This window comes from Pelmatolapia mariae, linkage group LG15 (assembly GCF_036321145.2).
Source record: "Pelmatolapia mariae isolate MD_Pm_ZW linkage group LG15, Pm_UMD_F_2, whole genome shotgun sequence".
NCBI lineage: Eukaryota > Metazoa > Chordata > Actinopteri > Cichliformes > Cichlidae > Pelmatolapia > Pelmatolapia mariae.
Window position 1 is genome coordinate 40,108,952 of NC_086240.1, and position 26,906 is coordinate 40,135,857.

A 26,906-nucleotide genomic window follows, 5' to 3' on the forward strand; every position below is an offset into this window, starting at 1 on the left:
ATATTAATGCTACCAAACCAGAACCTTATTATCTAATGTCTCTGCTCACTGTTGTCGTGACAGCAGAAACTGCTCCTGTTTGTGGACCATCAGAAACAATTACCTCCAGAGGAAGAGCTTTCAAGGCCATCCAAACTATGTTGGGGTAACTAAATTTCTACGTTGGACGCAGAATGTCACATAGAAAGGAAAACCAGAAACAAACAGATCAGACTACAGGCCCTTTAGCTTCTTGTAGCACAGGACACAGTAGTGTTGACTCTGGTCTTGTCTCTCTCTTTGCTGAGTTTGTTCAGTGGAAGAAAATCTAATATGATCTTTTCCACACTTCATCACCTCTTTTCCAAGTCTGTGTGGGAGAAAGTCAAGACATTCTTTAGAAATTCAATAAAGACCAAGAGAAGACTCACATGCCCTAACACGCAACCGCTGCTGGACCAACCATTGTTGGAGCGTACCAGCGTTCATTGTTACAGATGCCATTAACCTGCAGTCATTTACAGCTTTATTGTCTTTGCTGTAACACAGTTCAGCACTAAAGACCAACTACATGGTTAAAACTGAACACAAAGAGGAAGTGAAGAGGAGAGATCGCCGTGTTGACTGCATGCACAAAGACAAGCTGTGATGTCAGAGCCACACAGGGTCACAGCTGTCAGAGTGGTAGTGAGATGTGGACAGACAGTCAGGTCTTACCCTCTAAGACAGTGAGCTTGGCGCTGGTGTTGATCTCTCCCACGCTGTTGGTGGCGGTGCATTCATAGATGGCCTCATCGCGGTGGGTCCTCAGCGGCTGGATACGCAGGACTGAGCCTGAGCCGTCGTCAAACTCAATCACCTGAATCGGACAAAGAGCGGGTGTGACACAATGCCTTTAACTAACTTAAAGCTTTTAGGAATGCAAGACAGCTTTGGAAGTATCCCTTCAGATGAATTTATAGAAAGCCTTTAGCTCCTCGCTAGTCTGAAATAACTGTTCAATCCTTACATATGCAGAGAATTATGAGTTTGGTACACTAAAATCAACAGTCTTTATCATAAATAACTTAAACTGACAAAACAGTTTAAGTTATTGAGATTCCAGATGATTTGTTACATTATCAGTCTGTCAGGATGCTTTTAAGACGTGTGCAACATAAGAGTGGTAGTTGATTATAAGGAGAAGTTTCTCCTTGTTTTAAAATGCCAAACATTTTACACTCACACAACTGTAGGAACCACTTCTGCAAAAGCAGTCATTTTAACCCACAACACTAACACCACTGTGCTCGGATGAAGGTGGGCTGGATTCATGTCTCTATGTAGACCTTTGGAGGACGCAGCTCCATCCATTACAATGCTAGTATATAATAATGAACCTCCAAATACTGCATGTGACATTCAAACGGGTTACATCCCATTGTGTGATTATTACTAATCAGTTTGTTCAGTGTTTCAAGTTGAATTTTCCTTTTTCATCATTTATAATGTTTCCATACTTTGAAACCATTCTCCCTGTTTTGTCCAAAGAGGTTTCTGTTGTTGTTTTCCTGGAGAAGACAACTTTATTTAAAAAAAACAAAACAAAACAATGAACCGACTTAAATTGCAGCTTTGGAAAATACATATTCAAACAGATTTTATTTTTATCATTTTCTTATTTTAATAGAAGAAAAAGAAAGACTGTCTCATCATATCTTCACGTAAACACTTTTTAAAAGTTTCTTGAAGTTAATGACAGTTAATGGTTACAGGTGCTCGTGTGGGAGTGAAATTACATGAAAATAAAGTCGGATGATCTGATATCGTCGTGTCGGTGTTGTTCCCACATCATCATAGTAAATGTTGTTCCAGGTGCAACATTGCAAGTGACCAATCACATTGTTGTGACGTCATACTTTTGCAAGCCAAGCGAATCATTCATTTATGAATTCCAATGTTGCAAGGACAATATGTATAATGCTTACCGTTTATTAAAGAACAGTATCCTGAAATGCAAAGAATTCAAACTGCTGGATCGGAGCACAGAGGTGGTTTCTCGCAAGTTAAGTAGATTTTTTTTAAGGCGTTTTTTTCCGAAGTCGCAAAAGTATGACGTCACAACAATGTGATTGGTCACTTGCAATGTTGAAACTGGAACAACATTTACTATGATGATGTGGGAACAACACCGACACGGACAGTATGGGTCACTACAACAAGCACAGTAAGGTTTGACCTTTCTTAGGCTTTTACATGTCATGGACTGAATAATACTCCTATAACTAAAATGAATATTAAAATATGAATAACATTCTGTGAGCATGCATTGATCATTACTGACTCAGGTATGTTTTCAAGATTTTAATCATCTTGTGTGAATAAAAGTAAAAGTATTCAACATGTAAAATCATGACATGATGATATTATTGGATCTGGATCACTGATTAATTAACATGTGTATTATTTTAATGTTGCAGATTATTTTCATTGGATAAATAATGCTGATTTATTTAGAATATGCATACTATATTAATATTTCAATATTTTAAACATAAAATTAAAATTTGAATCTGTCAATGATGAAATAACAATTAGCACAGAGCACAGAATAATGTCTCTTGCCACTTGTTGTAAGCTCGGTTGCCATCTTGTTTCTACTTTGAAATGACTGAACAATCCTTAAGCTCTGGGATGGGGACGTTCCCTCTGCATCCCATTAGCATCGGCCATTCCGAGGTTTCAGTGTCACTACAGTCGAAGGTGGAGCGCGTCTAATTTTAGGGAAGATTTGGATTAACTAAAGTGGTAGCTGCCAGATTTCATTCTGATTGTTTTCTTTACAACCAGAGCACCAGATCAGCAATTTGCCCGGCAGGAGTGTCCCCAAAGCTCCTGATGGAAGCAGCACAAGAGAGGGAAATGAGGGAAATCATTTGGACAATAAGGTGGAAATAAAAAAAAAAAATCAAACAACTGAAGAATGCAGCAGCTCAAAGAGGAAAAGAAAGAATGCTTGGAATGAGCTGAAGGACAAATGTGATAACAGACTTGACTGGATATCAGGTATGCAAGGGCTTTAGAAATGTTCGAGGGGGCTGTGGTTAAGAGTCAGGGTCACGACACTTCCTCCCCTCTGAAATGTGTGCAACCCAAGCAGTCGACTGGCAGAAATCAAATTCCTGCCCTAATGAAGGGAGTGTGGAGCTGCACTTTCTTCCTGCCTCAGTAGGAGGTCGATCCAGCGAGCACACAGGGAAGCCATCAGTTTGAGCAACACTTAGCCCAAAGGAGAATCATTCCCATTATTCAGCGTGGTATGAGCCAGTTATATATCCATTGTACAGACGTGGAATTATTTCAAACGAATAACATCAGAGCTCCTGCGTACAGAAAGTGCAGTTTGATACACAAACTGCAGGAAAGACAACCTTATAGATTTCCAATTAAAAAACAGACCAGGGAGCTGAGCAACTTCAAGCAGCAGCAGAGATCATGAAGCTTTTCTAAAAGCTTCAAGAAACAAACAAAACACGGTCCATTGTTGAGGCTCTTCTAAAACAACGGACAATGTTGGTTTGTTTGTTATTTTTCCAAAAGGAGAGTCACGTTATAAACTCTGAATCACCCATCACTTAGTGAACCTTTCTGTTTATTACAGGAATACTGACGGATTTACTCACCTAACCTTGTACTGAAAACCAGATTAGACGCTCTATTACTTCTCAGCTGTTACCATTTTCATCACACTACTATCTGAACAGTTAAGCCATTCATATGTAACGCTGCACACCTACATGCTCTCATGTAAATTCTGTTGTTAGCTGAAACAAACTCAGATACTCTACAAACCTCGACATTAACAAAAGCAAATTTTCTGCATGTTAAAACCAAAACCAAGCCCTGGTTGAAATGTCAACACCTGCATTCCTTTACTGTTTACTTTAAGCTGCCTACAAACACTCGAAGATGTCCAGGAATGATTGTTTATCTTTAATAACTCATCAGTCTGGACACTGGGGTTAAGGACATGCTATGCATTGCCTCTGCTATTGAAGTCACTGAACTAGATCTTTAACCTTTGTATGTGCTGCTGTTGCCTTTTTCAAGAGAATCATCCTCTGGTTGTGGAAATATAAGTGCTGTGACGTGTTATGTAGTACAATAGCTAGCTGATAGCTCAGGACTCTCCCACCGTGCACATATATTGTGTCTTCCAAAGGCAGAAATTTACAGCTAACATATCCAGATGCTGAGCTACTATAATTCTGAAGTGAAAGACACTCACCGGTCTGCATGCTTAATTTCTAAAACTATAGTGAATAAATATACAATTCAGGTAAGTTGTAAAATATAGATATATAGCATATCATTAATATATGTGCTGTGACTATGTGAAGAGCAAAATCTGAACAAATTTGGAGCATCTAATGAAAAACAAAACATTGAACAGGTAGGTGAGTAAATATGACCCCTGTGTGAAAAGATATTTTCTGTATTTCATGAGGATTGCAATAGTTGGGCTGTGGCTATTTATAGACCAAGATTAAAGCTTTTTAATTGCAGAAATCAAATAAAATGGAATAACAGACGACGTAAGTGAAAGTACAGAGGGAGTACTGGACTGTCTTTCTGTACTGGGAGGTGGTGCATCCACACCACACACAGGGTCGCCATCAGTTTAAATAATGCTGAGCAGACAGGTGGAAGATAATTCCTATTACTCACAACGACATGAACCAAGTGTCTCCGTCTACGCAGGACTCATGTTGAGTCACTTCAGCTGAAGTCATTTGGGTTGGCTGGCAGCTAATGAGCCTTCCTGCTGCTCCAGAGTCCTGCAGGAAGGTTTGTACAGTCCTATTTATTAAGCTTTTGCTGTGTGTGTTAATGCAGCTGCATGAATAAAATGTCGACTTTCTGCTCAGTGCTTCTGTACGTTGTATAGAAGCCATTTTGCAGTAGATGAAAAAATATCCTTCAAAGTTCACTTCATTTAATTTTGTCACAAAGCACATCAATCACAAACGTACAAATCTGTGAATCAATAGAAAAAAACATAGCATTACATTGTATGCAGCAGTCCCGTCTGACTGACTTGACTTATAGGTTTGATCACACAAATAATCAGTCATATTATTAGTTCAGTGCTATAAGTCAGTCTCGGTCATTAGCTAGGCAAATCATTCCAGTGCCGCCCACTGTAACTCAAATCGCTTGTAAATGAAGACATAACATTCCTCTATCCCCACCAACCCGTCTACTCTATTGGATGAAGCTCGTGTTTTTTGTTTTTTTTAATAAACATGAAAAACTATTCAGGTGTCATTCTAGGCCTCTACAACATTTTATTAGTGCTGTTTATATGTAGCACATAGTCAGGCTTGAATACAAGGTACCAGATCAATTTATGTAAAACAGGCCAACTTCACTCCAACTGTTACTGGTAGTTAGTTTTCCATCTTCATTCAAGTCAGGTCAAATTTTCAAAAGATCAAAAGTTATAGCAGTGCTAGTGCTAATTCCACCTCTGAGGATACAAAGATGCACTTTGCTTATTATTTGATTGGAATGACAGTTTTCTTTCTTCACTTATGTTGTGAAAGAATCATTCCCTGTTTTTGTAGCAGGCTGTAAACATACTTTAACAAGGGAGTCTGTGCAGATTGATGCGCATTTGAAGCCAGCCTCAAGTGGCTATTTAGAAGAATTGTGGTTTTTGTTGCTACCACACAGCACACACTTTTCAGCTGCACGGGTTGGCTGCATTGTCCTGCCATTGATGTAAATGTTGCTTTAACTGCACAACTAATTATTGCTGCAGACAGAGCACAGACATCGCATAGGCAAAGCCCTTCCAGACCCCCGTCTATCCTCAAACACACTGCAAAAAATGTTAAGGAATTTAAGCTCAACTCCACCCATTAAACCCATAGGTCCTTGCTCCTATCCTGACACCGAGCCTTTACTAGAAATGACTTGTAATCATGTACTTTAAAAAAAAAGTACATGATTACAATACGTATTTAAAGGTCACACAACCTAAAGTTACATAAAAAAACTACAGAGAGATTTTTTAACTCTGCATATTTTATCTTCTGCCAGCGTTTTGTAGCTTGCACATGTATCTAAATTACGCTGATTCAAAATGTCACCATGCATGTATTTTTTAATTATTGTTTTTAATACTAATGCTGATAGACGAGATAATCAGGGTTCTGTTCACTGAATTTTTCAGAATTATGCAAATAAATAAAATACATTTAATATCTAATCAAAAGGCATCTCAACTTGTCATTAAAATGTAGTGTTTGTTCACAGAGAGGTGAAAATACCCTTTTTTCCTTTTACGAATAAAAGAAACACAAATGATCCAGTTGAGATCAGCAGATATGAACTTTGTTGGTACGTCAGTGTTTTTTCTGGGCTCCTATGAGTCAGTGGTCAACTCAAGGGCAAGAGAGTGCATTCAGAAAGTCTAAAAATGTGAAGAAGTCATTCAGTAATAACTGTAATAAGAAGGAAGAATATGTGTATTGCCGTCCACAGGGACATTTATTTCCTGCATTTGACCCGGCCTAAGCTCTAATGCCTGAAAACTAGCTTCCAAGTATAATGCAGATATAAACAGTACCTTGTTTCAGTCGGCTGGAGACACTGGAGTAAACACGTAACCTCGACACATAAAAGCTCGTACCATGCTTGAGCCATAGACTGTATATTAAAGATGGACACTGCCACTATAACTTCACCCACTGATTTGCGAAGCTTTAAACGTCCACGTTTCATATACAGTCTGTGGTTTAAACCCAGGACCCTCTCACTAAGAAACCACAATGCTTATTACTGAGCCAATGTGCTGTCTCCATTTGGCTTTAGATATCTCTAAGCTTTGAATAAAAACGGGCCCTCTGAATGTGATGGACATTTTTTCCTCTTTTTTTCAGATGTTTTAATGAGAAGAACTCCAGTCAAAAATGTAAAAAAGAAATCATTAGTTCCACAGTTTTTCTGTCTGGTTTCAGATCATTTTCCAGCACACACACAGTCTTCACAAAGTCTACAACCTCTTTCCTACATTTCAAAGTGAAAAATAAAACTTTGATATTTGAGCTTTAATTGTTTGCTGTTCTGCTGAACAAAATGAAATGCACTCAATTCAAATTTAACTCACGATGTCAAATTTTAAAAGCTTCACTCATAACATAGACATTTGAGAGATGTGAGAGATGCTTTTGAGCGAAATCACACACACTAAATAAACCTGATGTGCTGGCCATAGCAGGTTATTAGAGTTCTGCTCCCTTCCACCACTGAACCCACAGACATCAAAATCTGCACCTCCTCCTCTAATTCTGAGCCTCAAGTGTTTTCATTAGAATAACACAACTAACATAATTTGCATTAAGTGGTTTTCAAACAGGCACTAAATGGAGAAAGCTGCTGTGTCTGATTTTTTGTGCATGGTAGTAATGAATAAATACACCACCAGTCTGCAGTTTGGCCTCTCTCCTGCTAAATGCACACACATCTTCTTGAGGGTTATGTTGCATATGTTCTATAAAATGACAGCGTGTGACCTGCTGCTCTGTATCACACAAATGCAGACAGGTAATGAGCAGTGAAGGTGTGAGACAAGGAGGTGTTGCACATTCAAACACTTCAGACAGGGAGCTTTGAGGCCAGCTCACGCGTCGTACCTCAAAGCGCTGGGAGCTGACTTTCTTCCCCTTTTTCATCCAGGTAATGCGAGGCTTGGGCTCACCGACCGCCTGGCATACGAACGACGCCACTCCTCCCGAAATCCCCGTTTGATCCTCGGGGGACTTGATGAAGCTGGGCGTGCCTAAGGGAAAGGGAAAGAAACGGAGATGAGGGCAGGAAGAGAGGAAAACCAGAATCAGATGAAGAGCCCTGACAGAGAAACAGCTGCAGGCAAGTCACAGGGATTTTACATCTCTGTACTTGCTTTAAGTCCTGCAATAACAATATGCTCTTTCAAAAGCTGTTTCATGCCTGTAGCCACACCTAGCCGTAAAAACAGCCCGGCACCATCCTTTCCCTGAAAATAAGCAACATCCGTCAGTCTTATTAATAGTGGCAGAGAGCAGGCAGATGTGAACGGACAGATGGAAACCTTGAAAAATCTGCTTTGAATGCATGAATAAACATGAATCATAAACCAGCCCTGTGACCATAATACTGTACATCACCAACATGAAAGGCTGAAACAAGTGTTGTGCATGGATAATAGTGCAGCTCAGAAGATCATTTTTAAAATTCATGTCATGGTCTCATATGTTAACCATACACAGAGGTGGTTTGGACCACTAGTGGAGTTATGATGCAATGTTTAAATGAGCACTGGACCTGGTTCTCGACTAGCAACTTCATAAAAATACAATGAGAAATGTAGCTATATATATGCATGTATATATATATATATATATGTATAAAATCTGGAGAAGAAGGCTTACCAATGTAAGCAAAGCAAGACAATTGTACATAGCGCTGTCCAAGAACCACAGAGTGAATATAGATATAGAACTTCAAAGGATATTAGAGTGTAAAACTGCACAGTAAATAAAACTGAGATTTAAAGTAGTCTGAAGATTTACAATTAAAAACACACAAATTACCAAATGCCACAGACTTTCTATCGTATCTGTTAACATGTTGCTTCAAATTGATTCAGAGCATTTAACATTTAGCACTTCAGAGGGTCATTAATATGGACAAAAAAAATCATTGGACATCCTCTCCCCTCCCTGAAGGACCTGTACAGCACTCGCTGTCTCAAGAGGGCACGCAGCATCCTACGGGACTGCATACACCCAGAACACCGGGTGTTTAAGCTGCTGCCGGCTGGCAGGAGGTTCACGCTGCTGAGGTCCTGGACAAACAGACTCAAGGACAGCTTTTACAACAGGGCAACAGCCCTAATCAATGCAAACAGCTGACCTGATTGGCTACCTGCCTGGACCTTTGGAGGGGTAACAACAATAACAATAATAATATTTATATTTGCAACAAGGTGCAATAATTATAATAATGTGCAATAATAATAATGTGCAATACACATACACTTATTCTTCTTTTTATACTTAATTTAAGTTACTGTGTCATGTCGTATGCAGTGCCGACGTCGGACAGTTTTCCAGTTTAATTGCACTATTGTACTACGTATGACTGTGCAATGACAATAAAGAGATATCTTATCTTATGCCATCACCACAGCCCTCAGCAGGATAAACATGAGGGACAAAGGCAGTAATCAAGTTCCTCATCATTACATTGTCAGAAATATTTATTCAGAATTGTTAAAAATGTTAAAAATATTTATGATCCTGCCAGATCTGTATTAAAAGAGCAGTCTGAACTACACACCTGACCAAGGCTGAAAATCCCCATAACACCACTCGTGAACTCAACCCTGTGTCCTGAAGGATATGTGAATGAGTTTGTGATACTTTCTGAGAACATCGAGACGACGTGTTCCAAATAGTCTTAAACTTAAAGTTCTAAAGATATGATAAACTGACACGAACGTCACTGCTTAATTACTATCATCACACAAGATATCCTAATACTGCTTCTACTTTGGGATTTTCATGGTTTTATTTGGTTTTATTTTTCTCATGGGTTTTACCTTTTTCAAAATTATTCCTCAATCAGAGACCGGATGCATTTCTTGGTAATTGTGACATATCTGATGGTATTATGACTAAAGAAATATCCCTCCATAGTTACAAATGTTTACTGAACAAATCCGAGTTATAAACAGTCATTTGATGTGTTTTGGACAGCTGAGCTAGTTATAACTCATGAAGTAAAGCCGGAGTTTTGATTACATTTGTAGGGGTTTGTTTTATCTTCAAGGTTTAGGGTTTGAAGTAAAACAATAAAGCTACATCAGAAACAGACAAAATACAGAGATCCTAACATTTCCAGGAGCTTTGAAGAACATGTTCAGGAATGAGTGACATCTTAAACAGAGTGTATGTGTGGATTAGTCTGTCTTTGAGAAGGAGCAATCATTCACTGTGTAAACTAAAACCATTACAACAATGTTATATGTCTGCGCTGGGGCTGCTCTCTGGTACCACTACAGATTATTTTTAAATGATTATTTAACCAGGGCTCTGTCACAGCAGTGTGTATGGTTTGTCTGGCTGTGATGTAAAATCAACATTTATGAGACACAATCAAATCACTGTTTGCGCATATTTGTCATTTGTTGTATGACAACAGAAACTGAGTGATGATTACATGAGAGCAGCCAAACTGTGTGTTTGCATCTGTGTGTGTGGTCCTAACACATTTAAGCTCAGTCTACAACCGAGATGCTAAAAGAAAATCTTGGTGCCAGAACAGAGTCGCAGAACAGAGCTACAAATATGAAACCAATGCATGCGTTAGTTCATGCAGGCCAAGAAGTCGAGCTCAAGCCAAGCATTTCAATGCCATCCCACACCGGCTGATGGGCTTAGCTACAAATCAAATTGGTTAATCTTATATATGGCTTGCTATTTAAACTGCTTTAGCCTGCCCATAGTTCCTCTGTGTCTGCAAGCCACTTTGCAACCCAACTCCAACCCAGTTCCTCCTTTTTACTCCATATATGACTTATATCTGTTTACTGTGTGCTCTGTGCTGAACAGAGGTATTGCTGCTGCCTTCCCTGCCTCAGTCTTATGTACATATATGCACAAGCAAGAAGGGGAAGAACCAAAGTATAAGTTACTCCAGATGGACATAACCATTTACTTTTGATTAAAGTGATCCTGACTCAGTTGATGCTTCAGCGTATATATGCATCAACCCAGGGACAGAATGTCTTTTTGAACTACATGCAGTATTCACGCACCAGTGTCAGTGCAGTGATTTGTAGAAAAAGCCTGGTGTCCATATTTCCAGTTTTTCATGTAGAAGTTTTCCTCTAATTTGGTGTGAAACTTGTTTTGGCAATGTGACAGCTTGCTGTTCTCTTACTGCTGTGTTAAGTTACTGCTGACGCAAATCCAGCATGTCCTGCTGCTTCTGCATCACATTAAAAAAACTACAAGTGACAAACCAGTCAAGCCACCGTGAGCTGAAGAAGCCTGCAGGTGACAGGCACTTGACTGTGACCAGCACACCTCCATCACACCATCAAGGCGAGCAGGTTTACCTTGCTGTCCAGGCTAATGCAGTGGAAGAATACACAGTCCACCTGCTGCTTACAACACCCAATTTCTGCATTGCTCAGCTTGACTAATCACCGTCCGATTAAAGAAAAACTCTAAAGGTTTCCAGGCAATTTATTCATTTAATCATCTTGTTAAACTAATTGCATTTAGTGCAATTGTGTTACTACATTAACTTTTAGGAAATGCTGATAACATTTATGATAAATTGTTTTTCTCTTAAGATAATATCACAGAATCTAAATTAATTTTAACACAAAGCACCGTCTTGAAAAAAGATAATTGATGTGGTGGAACAAGCTAGTCATGTGTGATGTTATTAATATTTCTAGCATTGGTCTGGCGAGTCTCTGAGCCTCCGCTCATGTGTTGAATTCTTGTTAAAAAGAACACCGAGTCCTGTTAGCGCTCCATGGTAACACTAACAAAGACCGGCTCTCCTTCTGAGGCAGACTGCTGTGAATGTGGAGAGCTTTGACTAATGATTAAATATTCCTGGTTGGAGCGCCTCACCTCAGAGGCCTCACCTTTGTTCCCACAGAATGAATCGTAATGTTGGTGTTTTCCTTTGGAGGTAGAAGCGGCTTCTTTATTGCCGGGTCAGTGTGTAAAGACGGCTGAGACAGGTGGAAGATACTTGAAGTGTTGGTGTTATGAAGCATCAAAGTCTTGTCATTCTCCTTGGCTTCCTCCCCTGTGTCATCGCTGCTCCCGATTCCCCCCTGTCAGCATGTCTCCTCCAATAACACTTTGTTTCTCTGATGTAACTTTGAAAAGCAGCAGAAATCAAAGATCATTCTTCTCGCAGGCTGCTGTCTGCCTGACTTCTACTTGTGTGGTTAGTGGTTCATGCCTCCTTTCCATACAAAACCCTGTGATATATATACTTTAAGATTTTGTGCTACAGCACCCAAACTCACAAATACGTGAGTCCTTTGATTCAGCTATAAACACAAAGAAACATTAGGTACTTTCAGACCTTTAACCTTTTTTTCTGTCTGCACTGCAAAATGTGATGACCACTGTATTTCCTTAGTGCTGTCCACAGAGATTGGCATCAATGTCATCACCAGAGAAAATGAAGAGTTAATTCAGTCATTTACAGCCATGAGAGGCAAATTAACCATTAGTAATGCAAAGGGGGTAGGTTCAACTTTTGCTAAATTTAAGGCAACTGGTGATTTTTTACATGTGATGGTTTGAGAGGTACCTACGTAATCAGATGTGTACTAGCTTCATCTGTGGATGGATGGACCTTTCGCTGTCTCGCTGTTTCCCTGATTTTTTTGGTGCAATTTTGCATGTTTTTTTTGTTTTTGTGTTTTTTCACAGTGCATTGTGTTCTGCATCCTGATTGGCTATAGACCATTGTCAATCAATCTCATGCCGTGTCTCCCGTACAGTACAAAATGCGTTCAGCTCGTCAAATTTACATAAATCTTCGATCGCTAGCAGTGTGACTCTGAAGTGCTGTACTGTATGTTTGTTTTCTCCCCAACAAACACAACACTAACTGACAGGAGAATGATATGTCACAGGCATAGATACCAATGACAAGGCTGGCTAGTTATGTTAACAGCCGCATCTGTCAGATATCTGTCTCCAATACAAAAGATAGACGCATGTAGTATATCAATCATTTCAGTCCTGCAATCATCATGTCTAAAAAGTGCACAGCTTACCGTGTTCCAATTCTACCCTATCAAAATTCAACCACTGTGCTAATAATTATGTTATACAGACGTTTCTCACGTGGGGCCATATGAACATAACTGCCTGTCATATTGGACATGATATAAAAGGCAGTCACAAAGAAAAAAAGTGTATTTTCCAAATGGTTATCAAGCGATTTCTGGAGTTCCTTGGGTGTAGCAGGTTGAAATCAGTCGTGAAGAGTGTTGCACCACAGTCATTCTTATAACTGCTTTGCTCACTGGGAGATTGCTGTGATTGCCTGTAGTTGAAGGCAGCCACTCGTGTTAAAACGTTAAAAGAAAAATGTTGCTAATTGGAAATGGAGACCATTCACCTTCAAAGTGAAAGCTGTGCCTTGGTGTTACAGCACATTTCAAAATTCACAAAGGTTTTTGCAGCTGGTTGAGGAATGCAATTTTTTTTCCTAGGAAGCTATGATTGAAGAGCATCACTGAAAACTCTGTAGGCCTGAGTGACTGCGGCTACAGCAATCTACAACTACTCTCCAGTTGGTCAGGGAATACACATTTGATAAATAGAAATACACTTTTTAAATGTAAGTAAAAGTAGTGTGTATAGCATACACAGCATGGAGTGTACTAACAGAAGAATCCAAATTAAGTTCTGAGATAAGAAATGCTGACTTTTGAAAATCTGATGCAAAAGCCTCATTTGTTCATAACTGTGTTTCATCAGCTTTCATAAAGGTTGCCGTCTTTTGTTTAAATCCTTTCCTTTGACCAGACCCCCTTCTAGGTTTCCACTTTAAAAAATGCAGTAAACGTAGTTGCGTTTCATACAGTGTTGGTGCTGACACACAAATGCTGATAAATTTATTAGAAACATCAAGCACGGAATAAAAGCCGTATATCTTCTCTGGATGCAGCTGTGTGATGGCAGCACAGGCACCTTTATGAATCAAAATGAAATTGTCTTCACACAACATTTCTATGATTTATTTTGAAACTTCAATTCACATGTACAATACACTCTATAATGTGATGTATGTGCTGCGCCGCTCTTCTGGTAGGCTACGAGTCGGAGCTGCTTCTGCGTGTCCGCTCATGCAACAGCCTCAGCCGAGGAGCCCGTACCATCAATCAGTATTCATCACACTTCACAGCACCGTGACAGCAACATTTTCAGAATGGCAGGCTGTAAGGAGAAATGCGAATGTTTCAAGCAGGGGTTAAATCCTTTTTCTTCCCCAGCAGGGAGCCACGAAGAGCCTTTTGCAGGCGAGGCGAGACATTTTAACAGCAACTTTTAGCAGCTGATAAGTTTGCTCTTTAAAGTTCAACGTGACTCAAAACCCACTTGTACAGTTGGATCCAACAGTTTGTCCTTAAGAACATTTCTTGTAACAGAAATTGTACATCAGATTGATATAAGGTCCTGATGATGGTCAGTGTTCAGGAGGGAAATACTTTCAGTGCATTATGCAAAAACGTGTTGGCAGAATGAAAGAATCAAGTCTGCACAAAGAGTTTCATCAGAGGAGCCAGAGGTGGGCGGGGAAGAAGTGAGCGGATCATACCATTATTAAGCTATTTATTTCCCATGGCTGTTGATCATTGACCCAAGGCCCAACACTCCAAATATAAAACATGCTTGTGCCCTCTCCTCTTTTCTCTGGCAGCTGTTGGTTGCCTTGAACTCCCATTATTCTCTGACCTGTGTTTGCAGCTGTTTCTTGGCCTTATTTTCTTAGAAATATGCCTGTTTGACATATAATCTTTAACAGGCATCTATGATGAGGGGGAAAAGAGAGGAAAACATACAGTTAAATACTCTGTATGTGATACATAAGCATTCAGTTATCTGTTCATCATGAACTGATTTGCTTTTCTATTGTCATTTTTACTGTAGGGAATTAATAGTAAGATACAGATTATTGGGCAGTGCGGTGGTTAGCACTGTTGCCTCACAGCAAGAAGGTCCTGAGTTCAATTCCGCCATCAGGCCGGGGCCTTTCTGTGCTTCCTCCCACAGTCCAAAGACATGCACTTAGTGGGGATAGGTTAGTTGGAAACACTAAATTGCCCATAGGTGTGAATGTGAGTGCGAATGGTTGTCTCAGTCTGTGTGTTAGCCCTGCGACAGACGGGCAACCTGTCCAGGGTGTGCCCCGCCTCTCGCACTAAGACAGCTGGGATAGGCTCCAGCACCCCCCGCAACCCTGAAAAGGATAAGCATCTAGTGTCTACTACGCTTGTATGGTATCACCGTCTTGAAGTGTGCCAAAATATTTACAATTTCCCATTGTCGTAATCGTCAGTTCCATCACCTCTTCAGGTGATGTGTTGTACTGGAGCACAAGCCACCAGAGGACAGTTTGTAAAGTCAGTAGCTGAGCTCAGTGAGCTGTTAATAATAATAATGTATAGTTTATTGATCCCATGGGGAAATTACTTTCTCTGCATTTGACCCATTCACGCAGTGAAGCCACTAAGCAGGTTCCCCTGAGCGAGGGACGGTACCTCGCTCAGGGGAACCTCAGGGTAGCCATTCAGTGGATTCAAACCCCCAACCTTCCGATCATGGGGCCACCACTCTACCTACTGAGCTATCCCTGCAGTGAATTCAGGTGAAGGTTTTACTCGTAAAATTAAAAATCCTTCTTGACAAAGCTGTGAGCAACTGAGTTAGCTGTGAGTTGTTGAAGACTCGTGTTAAAACTTTTAAAAATATATGATGCTAATTAAAAAATAGAGACCTTCAAAGTTAAAGCTGTGCCTTAGTATTACAATGTTTAATTTGATTTGCTATATCAATGTGTTGCTTTTACCCAATCTCATATTTCACAATGCTGCTATAAGAAGATAGATTCAAGAAGAAGTGAGCTGGTGTCTGCTGGCGTGTTTTAGCTCATGATGGTTTTACATATCATGGGACTGCATATAAATAACATGCCACTGGGTACGTCTCAAGTGTCATGTCTGTGCATTCAAGCTTTTGGTTTAAAATTACAGCATCAAATTAGACACACCTACGGTAAGGGTGATGTTCATGGAGCAAATGAGATGTGGAGGCCAACACCCTTAATTTTTGCTGCGTTGTTGTTACCAACATGGAAGGAACATTTAAAGTGGTGCATCATTACACAAGGAGCTTAATTTGAGGGGAGAGTTTTCATTTGTTACAGGTGCAGTCACAGAACATAGCAGTTACCTGCCTCGTGACTAATTTCTTGTAAAAAATGTTCGTGGATCAAGTTGCCATTAAAAGGAGCTGTATTTTGAGCCACCTCTGCATCAGCAGTGAGGATTTTGCATGTATTTAGTGGGCAGGTAGGTTGCTCAGATAGTCAGTTCATGTCATCTGGAGGAGGCAGGAGATATGCTGACACACAAACAATTTACTGACATTTACTGACACATGCAAAGAAGAAAAACACAACAACAACAAAAAATCCAGCACCCTTAGAGCAAGCTGAAAGTCACCAAACAGAAACAGATATAGCCTGACTATAATAGGTTTAGCATGTGCTAAATGCCAACTCCTCCCTGCTCATTTAGCGGCTGATCTTTGAATAAAGCCAATCTCACAGAGGACATGCATGGCTGGAGCCACAGAGGAGAGGCTGTTTTGCAAGAGGGAGGCAGTGTAAAGCAGCAGCCCACAGGAGACACAAGCTGCCTCTCCACACAGGCTTTTTATGGGAATTATTCTGTATAAAAATGCTACAGGGAGAAGAGCTTCTCTTTTTCACAGGAAAAAAAAGGTCAGCGAACGCTTTGTGAAATGTGCTCCATGCAACTTTCCTCATGTATTAGACTTTTTATGTTTGAGCATATTGCAACACAAATCTGATTCCTCTAAATCTCCTGGTTGCTCGGTCGATGCTAGCTCCCACATGGTGCACATGAGCACTGAAGCTTGCTTTACCAATGCATGAGGCATTTATATCAAGAGTTGTCTGGACAATAAACTGAATTCAAAAACGAATGCTCTACTTTTGCCCCACAATCTAAAACCTATATGTTTGATTAGTGGATGACACCAAATTGGTTGAATGTGAGAGTGAATGGCTGTCTTATTTTCTGCATTAGCCCGGAAACTGTTTGGCAACCTGTCAAGGGTGTATCTTGATTCTCACCTAAGGAAACAACTCAATTTGGTTGCCATATTCGTGTCATACCTGCCTCTGCAAACCACACTCAGTAGATGCTTTTCATTATGCAAACGTATGCTTCCTCACATGCTCCTGTTACTGAGGAATCTGCCATCACGCAGGTTTTCAATCCCTTAGCAGCCCCTTGAGGTGATGAGGAGCAAGGTGGCTTATAGAAGAGGTCTTTGCCGCCTTATGTCTCTTGCATCACTTTCCCCCTCTCCAATATCAGTGCTTTAAGGAGATAAGATGCGAGGAAGAGAAAGGGTGAGGGAAGCAACAAGATATGTTAGCATAATGAAAAAGCTCTCCTTTACTCATCTCTGCATTCACTCCCTCCTCAAATGGTTGGATTTTTCAAGTGGGGAAGTCGGTTCACTGACTTTGTTGTGTTCGTGTGCTGCCAAGATCGAATGTAAAATCAAACGTGGACATTACAAAGACAATGTGTTGTATGTTACTCCTCAGAGTATTTAAAACACACACAAACTCAGCATACATATAATCGCTTTACTTGATTTGTTTCCAGGATGACTGCTACAAACTAATCTGGGTCATTTTGCATGGAGGATAGATAATGGTTACAACTTAAAGCCACACTAAATAAATTAGTAATAAATATTATTAAATAAATGTAAACAACAAATTGCATTTGCTATACAAGAATTAAGAATTCACACCATGAGTCGTCTTCTAATTAAAAAAAATGTTTTTGCAGTTTATGTATCAAACCTTCAGTTGTTTCTTTTTCTGGCTCGAGCAGCTTTTGTGTGCATTTTACTCAATAAGAAATGTATTGCTTCTGAGAACACATGAATGCACAATAACCTGCCGTCTTCTCCAGTGAGTTCTGTCTCCTGTATCTGTGATTGCATGAGTGGAAGTAGGTGTGCTGGAGTCAGAACAGAGCCGTGCCAGGTGCATCTCTTTGCTGTTATCAAGCCCTGAAAAAACAATCAGCTCTTCCACTGCTGCTTCTGCCTCAGCCAGCGTTCGCTTCGAGCTTTTCTGTAAATTGAGTTTCTTCTTCAACCTGTTGCCTGCATCGTGACCCTCGCCCCTTTTCCCCATTGTTCAGTCTGCTCCGTCCTCACGGCCTCTCAGTGTCCTCCTGGTACTGTGTTCCTGCTCTGCATCAGAAGTCTCTGGCATCTCACCAGTAATCTTCAAAGCCTAGCACAGCACCATCACATCCATTGCTGTGTTCAATATTTTTTTCCCCATAACCCGACTCCTACATGTCTGTGTGCCACAACAGTTACTGGTTGTGAATCCTTGCAGGGTCATCAGCACATGAACGTCTTATTTGAGGTGGACTCACGCTTGTCAACATTGGGTGCATTTGATCCTGTTCAGTGAAATTATATTGTCATCTATTATTATGACTATTCTGCAGATTAAACCAGATGCAACAGATGAGTTTGCTTCTTGTTCCATTGTGTGTTATTTCTCCAGCAGGTCTTCATTACATGTTTTTTTAAAGAGAGGGAGCCATCTTCTTTGGCTTCCTTGCAAAAATTTCTTCTCACCATGCCACTGCCAAATCCAGCAAGACATGTCTCTGTGCCCATTACAGACTCTCAGGAACAACTTGAGCCATATGCTGAGAGGCTCGCTGCAGCCAAACTGCAACTGAAATCACACATGAAACTGTATTCTGCATACAGAAACACAATTAAGAGGCAATTTTGAGTTGGGAATCAATAAATGGACTGAAGGCAGCCCAGTTTGTCCTCATTAATAATGCACTTTAATTCCTTTAAACTTGTTCTACATGTGTTTATTGAGAATGATTGCATTTTGCTACATCCAGACAAACCGTGTAAGTGGTTTCCATTATAATATGTACAAGTGCAGAAACGAAGAAGGCCAGTGTTTGAATCGGTGTAATTCTTCGGGAAATTGTTAATATTAGGCAATATTTCACAATAGGACAAAAAATTCCTTAGAGGGCAGATCCTGAGCTAAAGTAACACTGACAAAACATAAGGGACAATGTTTTCAGTTAGAGGTTCAGATAATGAGCACTGCCTACGGGTGGCAAAACTGGGAAAGGGAAATGTAGAGTTGCATTGGACAATGTGATACTGTGAGAAACGTCCAAGAGAAACGTATCACATCTTTTAAGAAGTCTCACCAGGCACTAGCAAGGGAGTTCGTCTCACTGTTACGAGGTGGGATCAGAGGACTCCTATAAGGGGCTTCTGTTGTGGACCTTGAAAAAGTGGGACTCAAACCAGAAACAAGAACACTTGCTTTCAAAATAAAAGTTGTGCCTTACCTCCAAATCCAGTACATTTTATACTATTGTCAACTATCTCAACTATCTACTACCAATCAAACCAGCTGCAAAGAGATTTTCACCAAATGGTTGGGGAATACATACTCTTACGTAGCAACAGGCGGTTACCACGAAGCCACTGACCAATCTGCCAGGATCCACTCGCCAACATGCTGGGGAACATACATGTTTCCTTTGCAGATAGTCATGGGTCGGTTTCTAGGCCTGTGTCCTGAGGCTGTATTCATTTGATCCTACTTCATCCATCCATCCATCCCCTTCCGCTTATCCTTTTTCATTATCTATATCCAAAATGTCACACAAGTTAACATCAAGTAATTAGCAACGTACTGTAATCCTGAGGGCAGGGGTACAGGACGTCCTGCCCTCTCTGTCATTATGTTGACTCTTTTGAATATAGTTTTCTTGCTACACGGGATTGCCTTTTCTGCTGCCTCCCCCTTAATCCTGCCCTTATCTGCCGCTGCTCCTGATTGGACGGGTGTCCCAGTCCCAGCTCCAATCAAGCTCCATCATCAATCACACCTCCTACTTTAAATGGTAGCAAAGCAGTTAGTCAGGGCTGCTTTTGATTCAGTATGAGTAGTATGCTGCCATACCTCTCACTACTGTGCTCATAGCCTACTTACAAATAAGACTGTATCTACATGATCCTGTTTGAGTAGTACTTTAGTTTTGTGTGCCTTTAATCATACACACCTGTGGGTTGTTCTTAGTGATTTGCTGTATTATTTGGGGGTATTAGTGTCTGTTTTAGCTGCTCTACATTTCCTGTGTACCTGGAGACTGGGCCAGGGATTAGTTTTCACATCCACATCAGGCTCATACATGCAGATGTGTTTTGGTTTTCTTGTTTTGGAAACTCACTTCACTATATAGATGTAATTTCCATGCTTTACAAAGCTATCTAGTGGGCCAAACTGGACCCTGTGGCCCAAGTCTGTGAAGCACCTTTGAGAAATGTTTGTGTTCTTATGAACTTTTTCAAATACAAGGCTTATTTTAAACACAGACTGGTCACTTAATCATGTATCCAGAGTTTTACACATGTGCATATGTGAATCCCAGCAGGTCATAATCTCTCTCTCAGACAAGCCTTGATATCCAACTTCCTGCAGGCTGGTGAATAATTGGTGGAATAAAGTGCATTGGTTATGAGCTCATCTCTTCATGGGTGGTTTTTGCTCCGAGGAGCAGAGCGTTTTCTCCACTCAATTACTCTGGTAAACGATGCCACTGTAAACAGGAGACGGTGCTTTTAACACATTCTGTTGAGGCCTGTGGCATCACATACCTCCTCCACTCTGACAGGCTCCCTGACACCAGCCAGCAAATCCTTCCACTCAGCAGAGTATGCTGCCTACGTGCCACACTAACTGCAGTGTACATCTGTGAAAAACCAGTATGGGGTGACAAGGTTTCACTGTGACTGGCATGGAGAGAGACTTTAAACCAAAAAGCCTGTAAAACAACATTCTCACCCTCATGCAGAGTAAAGTGCAGTGAAAATGCTGAAGTTTTTTAAGCACAATTTCTACTGCTGCCATTTGACTGAACCACATTTAACACCATCATGACGATTTTGGATCGTCAGAACTAATAAAGCTGACAATAATCAATGAAAAAAGTCCGTCACAATCAGTTTCTTATGTGAAGTTCTTACGCCATTGAAATGTGTTTCTTTAGTACTAGTTATTAGGTAATTAGCTACTTAAGATGGTCAACCGTCTCAGTGAAACTTTCTGTCCTTTACAATTTGTGCATGTGTTATTAAAAAATATATAATTTGTTACATTGTGCTATCCTAGTTAAAAATAACTATGAATATAAAAGTCACCATCGACGCTGTTACACTTACTGTATATGACATCTGAAGTCATAAAGTAAAGCAATAGGATGTAAACAATGGTGCGAGGTTATCTCTGAAATCCAGCATTAAACCACCACAACACCACCCACACAAGCAATCTCACCAAAGAAGTCATAAGTCTGTGGCCCCATTCCATAAATAGTTCTGACCTTCCTTTTAAAAAACTCTAACTGGTCAAATAAAGAGTGACACTTTTAAAAATGTATGTAATACATAAACTGGGCTATAAATGAATCAACCAAGGCTATAATTTCAGAAACTGAGAGCTTGCGCTTAAACATAAGCAAATTGTTAAGCTCAATGCTTTGACTCCAGCTATAGAGCAGATTTACATTTACTCAACAACTGCATATGAAATGCAGTAACTACAGGCTCACCAGGGCTGGACTGGGCATCTGGTACTCTGGACATTTTCCTGGTTGGCAGATGCACATTTGAGCCAATGGCACAAACTGAAGGTCCACTGCACACCAATCAAATTTCTCAACATGACTGGCCCTCCCCTACCTTCGCTGTGAGCTCATACACCTAGGTGCAGCTGAAAAGCACAACAGCAAATTAGGCACACTAAAGGTAGAAAAAAATAAAGGTCAGGGCTTGGGATGAATAATTCTGAGAAAAAAAACTCAGAATTGTTTCACATTAAAGTGGCAAATTTAAGTTTTGAGCTTTTTTCACAGAATTATACCTGCCAAGCCCTGACCCTTCCTTTTTTTTTTCTTTTTTTTTACTTTCAGTGGCTCAGTACAATATGAAACACATACCAGTCTGAATGTGCAATATGAGTGGATGTGAAAAGCATCAGTCTACATTTCATCCTACTTTTCTATGCGTGGTGGAGGGTGACAGCTCCCCCTCTGTTCACTGGAAGGGTACGTTTTATGTCGTGTATCCTAGATCAGCTGAAGGTTTGGATCTGTATCGTTTAACAGCAACATAATGATTTTGTAAGATTTTATAACAAACTTTAAAAAGCTTTAAAAAGTCAATTACCTATTCATTAACAAACTGTAGTTAATTGTTATCTACTAATGAATAATTATTTTTATAACTGTTTCGTTATTATTGACTTGAAACTTGTGCTTATATAGCTTTGAGTTAATAATGATTACTGTGATAATCGAACGTTCTCTGCTCTTTGTGGATCTAGACAAGTAAAGTAAAAACATAACTTCTGCCACACATTATGTATAGATCTGACTTCTGAATTAAAACCATATGAAATGAATCAGGACATTACAAGAAAGCTTTATATTTGCACTTTTCAAACGTCACCTGCTGAGCAGTCTTTACCTTTGAAAATGATTACTCCACTTTCTCTCATCTTCATCACCAATATTGTGTCTATTAATTTTACTTTGTTTGAATCCTCACTTTTAGACAATCAGTCATTTGTGAACCACATTGTGTGGTTGAATCAATAACTAACATTTTAAAGTTTACATCGCTGTGAGCCCACTAGTCCACTCACACTATGCTTCCTCTCTTACTTTCTTATGCATATTCAAAGATGGCTAGTTTTGTTTGGAACTACAACATTGTATCATCACTATTACACCCTGTCCATCAAACCGCCACCCACACAGGCTACAGGCAAGAGTTAAATAAATACACCCTCAACGCTCCAGAAGCTGCTTTCACAGGGCGGAGGAATAAACTCAGACATTATTTAAGAAGAAATATAATTAGCTCCATGCAAATATGCTCCATGTCAGACTTTGAAGACAGAGGCCATTTATGTTTCCAGTGATTGATGGAAGGACAGAGGAGACAGATGTTGACTACGGTGTGCGCTGTAACATGACTGATGCCAAGGAGTCCTGATGTGCCCAATGACAAAGCTCCCATTCATCTACTCAGCTCCTGTCCTATGGAAATGTGTTTTTAGTGTAGGTACATTTGCAAACCTGCAGTTCAGCTCATTTGTTTTTGAACAAGAACATAAGACCAGAACTGCATCTCAGTTCTGGTCTAGTTTGTGTTTCACACTAACTTTACCAAAGCCTAGCACCCAAAGGATCATATAGGACACCCTGAAAGGTATTTTATTCATTATAGCTGCAAAAATGGATTTAGATTTTGAAAAATGGTGCACTGCATTGTTAAAAGTTACATTCATGGCAAAGAATTTATGAGATATTCATATAAAAAGTGAAAGTTGCAGTTACAGTGGAAAACATTTTGTTGCTTTTATTATTTTGGGATTGAAGATTCATTGTTATTTTGATTTCCTTTCAGACCACAATCACAAGACATCAGACTCTGTTAGGAGGTTCGATTAAGAATGAAAACATTAGTCAAATTTTGATGCCAAAAATCTTCCATCTCTCGGTCACAAGTGGGAAGAAATCTAATTTTTATGTTAGTTTATGTTTTAGTTACCATCGAAAGTTTTGAGTAACTTTCTCATTTGAAAATCTTTGCGGTGTTTGTCTTAGATAAAGGTTAAGCAGCTGGAAAATTACTCTGGAGAAGGACAATCTCAAATTCCCAGACTTAATGACGTAATACTGTCCCTAGGTCAGAACTATTCTTCAGCAAAGCTACTCCTGAACCCCCCTGAGTTTACAGCCTACTGCTTCGCGTCTCATTGTCACCCACTGCAGCACACTTGTCTTACAGGCCCGTTTCTCATTTGGGCTCCAGAATTTAATGGTGTCTAGGCATGCAGCCAGGCAGTCAAATGTTGTGTGAGGCGGAATAAAGCTGTGTTTCAGAGGCAATTCACAATGACAAGTGACAACAGTTTCACAAAAAGTGCCTTCTCCTCACAGAGACTCATTAGGCTGTGGAGTTGAGAGGAAGCAGCCATGCAAATCAACCTCTGATCAGTCAAAGTGACATATAAACAATCTGGCTTCTCCTCAGAAACACTGCAGTTCTCCTGCTAGCCTCCAACTGAGGAGTGGGCAGCTTCTCATGCAAAGTTCTTTGATGAAATGACAAACTGGCAAAAAGCAATCAGTTTAGGTGCAGAGGTCAATGAAGTTTGTCTCTAGCAGAAATAATTGTCAGTACTATTATCAGCAGCATAAATTACAAGAATATTAATGTAAGTGGCATTAAAGCAGAGAACAGAGAGCTACTTTAATTTAATAGGAAGTGACACAAACAAAGGCCAGCACCAAGATACTGCATCATGATTAGAACTCTTTAGGAAAAAAGCCATACCTGCAAAGTAGTGCTAAGTCGCTATTCAAACAGAGTGCAGTGGTCCCTCGCTATAACGCGGTTCGCCTTTCGCGGCCTCGCTGTTTCGTGGATTTTTGTGTTTTTTGCATGCTTTTTTTAAAATCAATTTCATGCCGTGTCTCCTGTGCAGTGCAGAATACGATCAGCTTTTTAAATTTACATAAATCTTCGATCGCTAGCAATGTGACTCTGAAGTGCTGCACTGCATGTTTGTAAGTTTTCTCCCCAACAAACACAACGATGTCGACGAAACATCGTCACCTGCGGGTTCCTTTGGTTTCATTCTATAATACTGGACTTTCTACGAAGGTTTGAACTTTGGGAGTTTAAACAAGAGAGAAAAGTTTGAAAATGTTCATGCCTGTCTGAGAAAAGAGTATAAGTGTGTAATGAGGGGTTTTACAGCCTTAAAACATCTATAATAATTGTAAAAAATAAAGTTGGCTACTTCGCAGATTTCACTTATCGCGAGTTATTTTTAGAACATAACTCCCGCGATAAACGAGGGACGTCTGTATTACAAAATCATTCTGACCATAACTAAATCACAGACCTCTTGGATGAGTTATCAGCATAAAGGTCTTTGTGATAGTCCTTGCTTTGCGTTCTTAGTTTTAGGTATCACCCTTAGTCTTCTGCATTTCCGTGTCTTCTTGTTTATCTTCTTGGGTTAACATTGATGCCTCTTAAAGTTTACTCTTATTTTGAATAAAAATTTGTTGTGGCTTTGTAAATGTCTGATTCTTTCCTTTGTCCCTCTCCCTGCTCTTTTTATTATGCCTTCAGGTTATTTCTGCCGTACTATCCCGCTCTGTGGTGAGAATCAATCCTGTGTGTTGCCTCCCAGTCTTTGATAAGTGTTTATCTGAGCTCCCTCGTAGTTCCGGTGTCCATCTTTCTGTCTCCATTTGGCTCCTTGAGTTGCTTTGGGCTTTATATTTATTCGTTTATTTTGTTAAATTCTGACTTTCCAATGTTTGCTTTTCTTATTTATATGACTTTGGACCACATGGGCCACACTTTGGGAAGTGTCTTTGGGACTAAAAAGTTCATTTGTTTAGTTTTAGTCAGCAGCTGTCCCACAGTATGGGGAGCTCATTAATCCATTTCTACACTGAAAGAAAAATCATCCTGCTGTGTACCCTATGCCATAAAAGAGACGTGCTTTTGTACTTTATTATTATTTTTCTATGAGTGCACTATGTGTGTTTGGTTGCAGTTACCCATACAAGATCATGATGTGGTTTAAAGTAGGTTGTTTCTGCTTGAGGTTGTTATGTAGTCAGTAAATGTGACCCAGTGTGTGATTATGATTAAACTGGATTGACAAATAGTAAGTGTGTGGATCTACGTTTTCACTGATTTGAGGATATATAGTGGATGTGACTGCACATGCACGACAGTATGAATGTAGTCTCACCTCCTGTATTTGAAAAACATAATAATTTAAGTTTATCATTTAAACTTTGGACGCTCTGACATTGACCTTCTTCCCATCTTTTACACTGTCTAACAGAGCGCTCCCCAACATTTTTTGCTCCACAGACGGTTTAATGTCCGACAATATTTTCACAGACCGGCCTTTAAGGTGTGGCAGATAAACACAACAAAATAAAATGACGCGACCGAGACAAAAACTGTGGTATTTTGTAAATATAACAATAAACGTGAATTCACTGTGTAATTGTGTGACTTTATTAGCAGCATCCTCCTGAAATGCGCCAACAACATTGAGAGTAACATCCTCCTCTCTGCCCCTTAATGCTCTCTGGTCGCTATGGTAAAGCATAAATAGTTCTTTCAAAATAAGACGCACAACTACAACACAGGAAAAGATCCAGGGAAACCGAGTTAACGATAAAAACCCTGAAAACCATAAACTTCACACCCGAGACTCAACTCTCGCAGCCCGGTACCAAACGACTCACAGACCGTTACCGGTCCATGGCCCGGGGACCGCTGTTCTATCGGACCGACCCACTTTTGGAGCCTCCAGTGGCCATGAAAAGAACAGCATCTATTGACACTTCTAAACCAACTTTGTTTTTTCAGCCTCACAAATTGTTGTATGTTTGCAGCTAGTGTCAGTGATTGAAAGGGTTAAAAAAAATTGAATACTGGCTACCACTCATAAAAACAAATGACAACCTGTAAATATTAAAAGGTGTCTAGATGAATGACTCCTCATGTGTCCCATGATGTTGTTATCCGATACCACATCATATATCAACAGAAGTACAATATTTGCTTTGCCTATGAAGTGAACACAGGGTACTGACGATGGAGGGGAGAGCAAACATTTGCTCATTGGGTTTCACAGCACAACCCCGCGCCCTCTAATACAGACAATTCTGCCAGTTCTCCTGACGGGCCTGTCAGCATGAACTGTCAGCCATGTACCACCCGTACCTTCCAGCATCCACGGTACAGCTGAGAGAGCAGGAAGCAGTCTGATACAGAGCCATGAAGTGAAGACATAAAGCAAACGTGAAGAGTTCCCTCACAGCTCAGACGTACAGTAGAACTCCACTAAATCGCATGCTGAAAAATCTGACTGAGACATTTTGGATTTCTTTCTTTTTTTTAAAA

At 40.1% G+C, this 26,906-nt stretch overlaps 1 protein-coding gene across 4 annotated transcripts in view; it reads right to left on the bottom strand.

Annotated features, from left to right (window-relative positions):
* ptprfa (protein tyrosine phosphatase receptor type Fa) overlaps nucleotides 1-26,906 on the bottom strand; it is a 334,388-nt gene that overhangs the window by 197,843 nt on the left and 109,639 nt on the right. For all 4 annotated transcript variants that reach the window (XM_063496570.1, XM_063496569.1, XM_063496568.1 and 1 more), the window contains exons 4-5: nucleotides 7,659-7,804; nucleotides 697-838 (exon numbers count right to left, since the gene is read on the bottom strand). In XM_063496570.1, coding sequence (XP_063352640.1) covers nucleotides 697-838; nucleotides 7,659-7,804 — 288 coding nt within the window. The remainder of the gene's footprint in view (nucleotides 1-696; nucleotides 839-7,658; nucleotides 7,805-26,906) is intronic.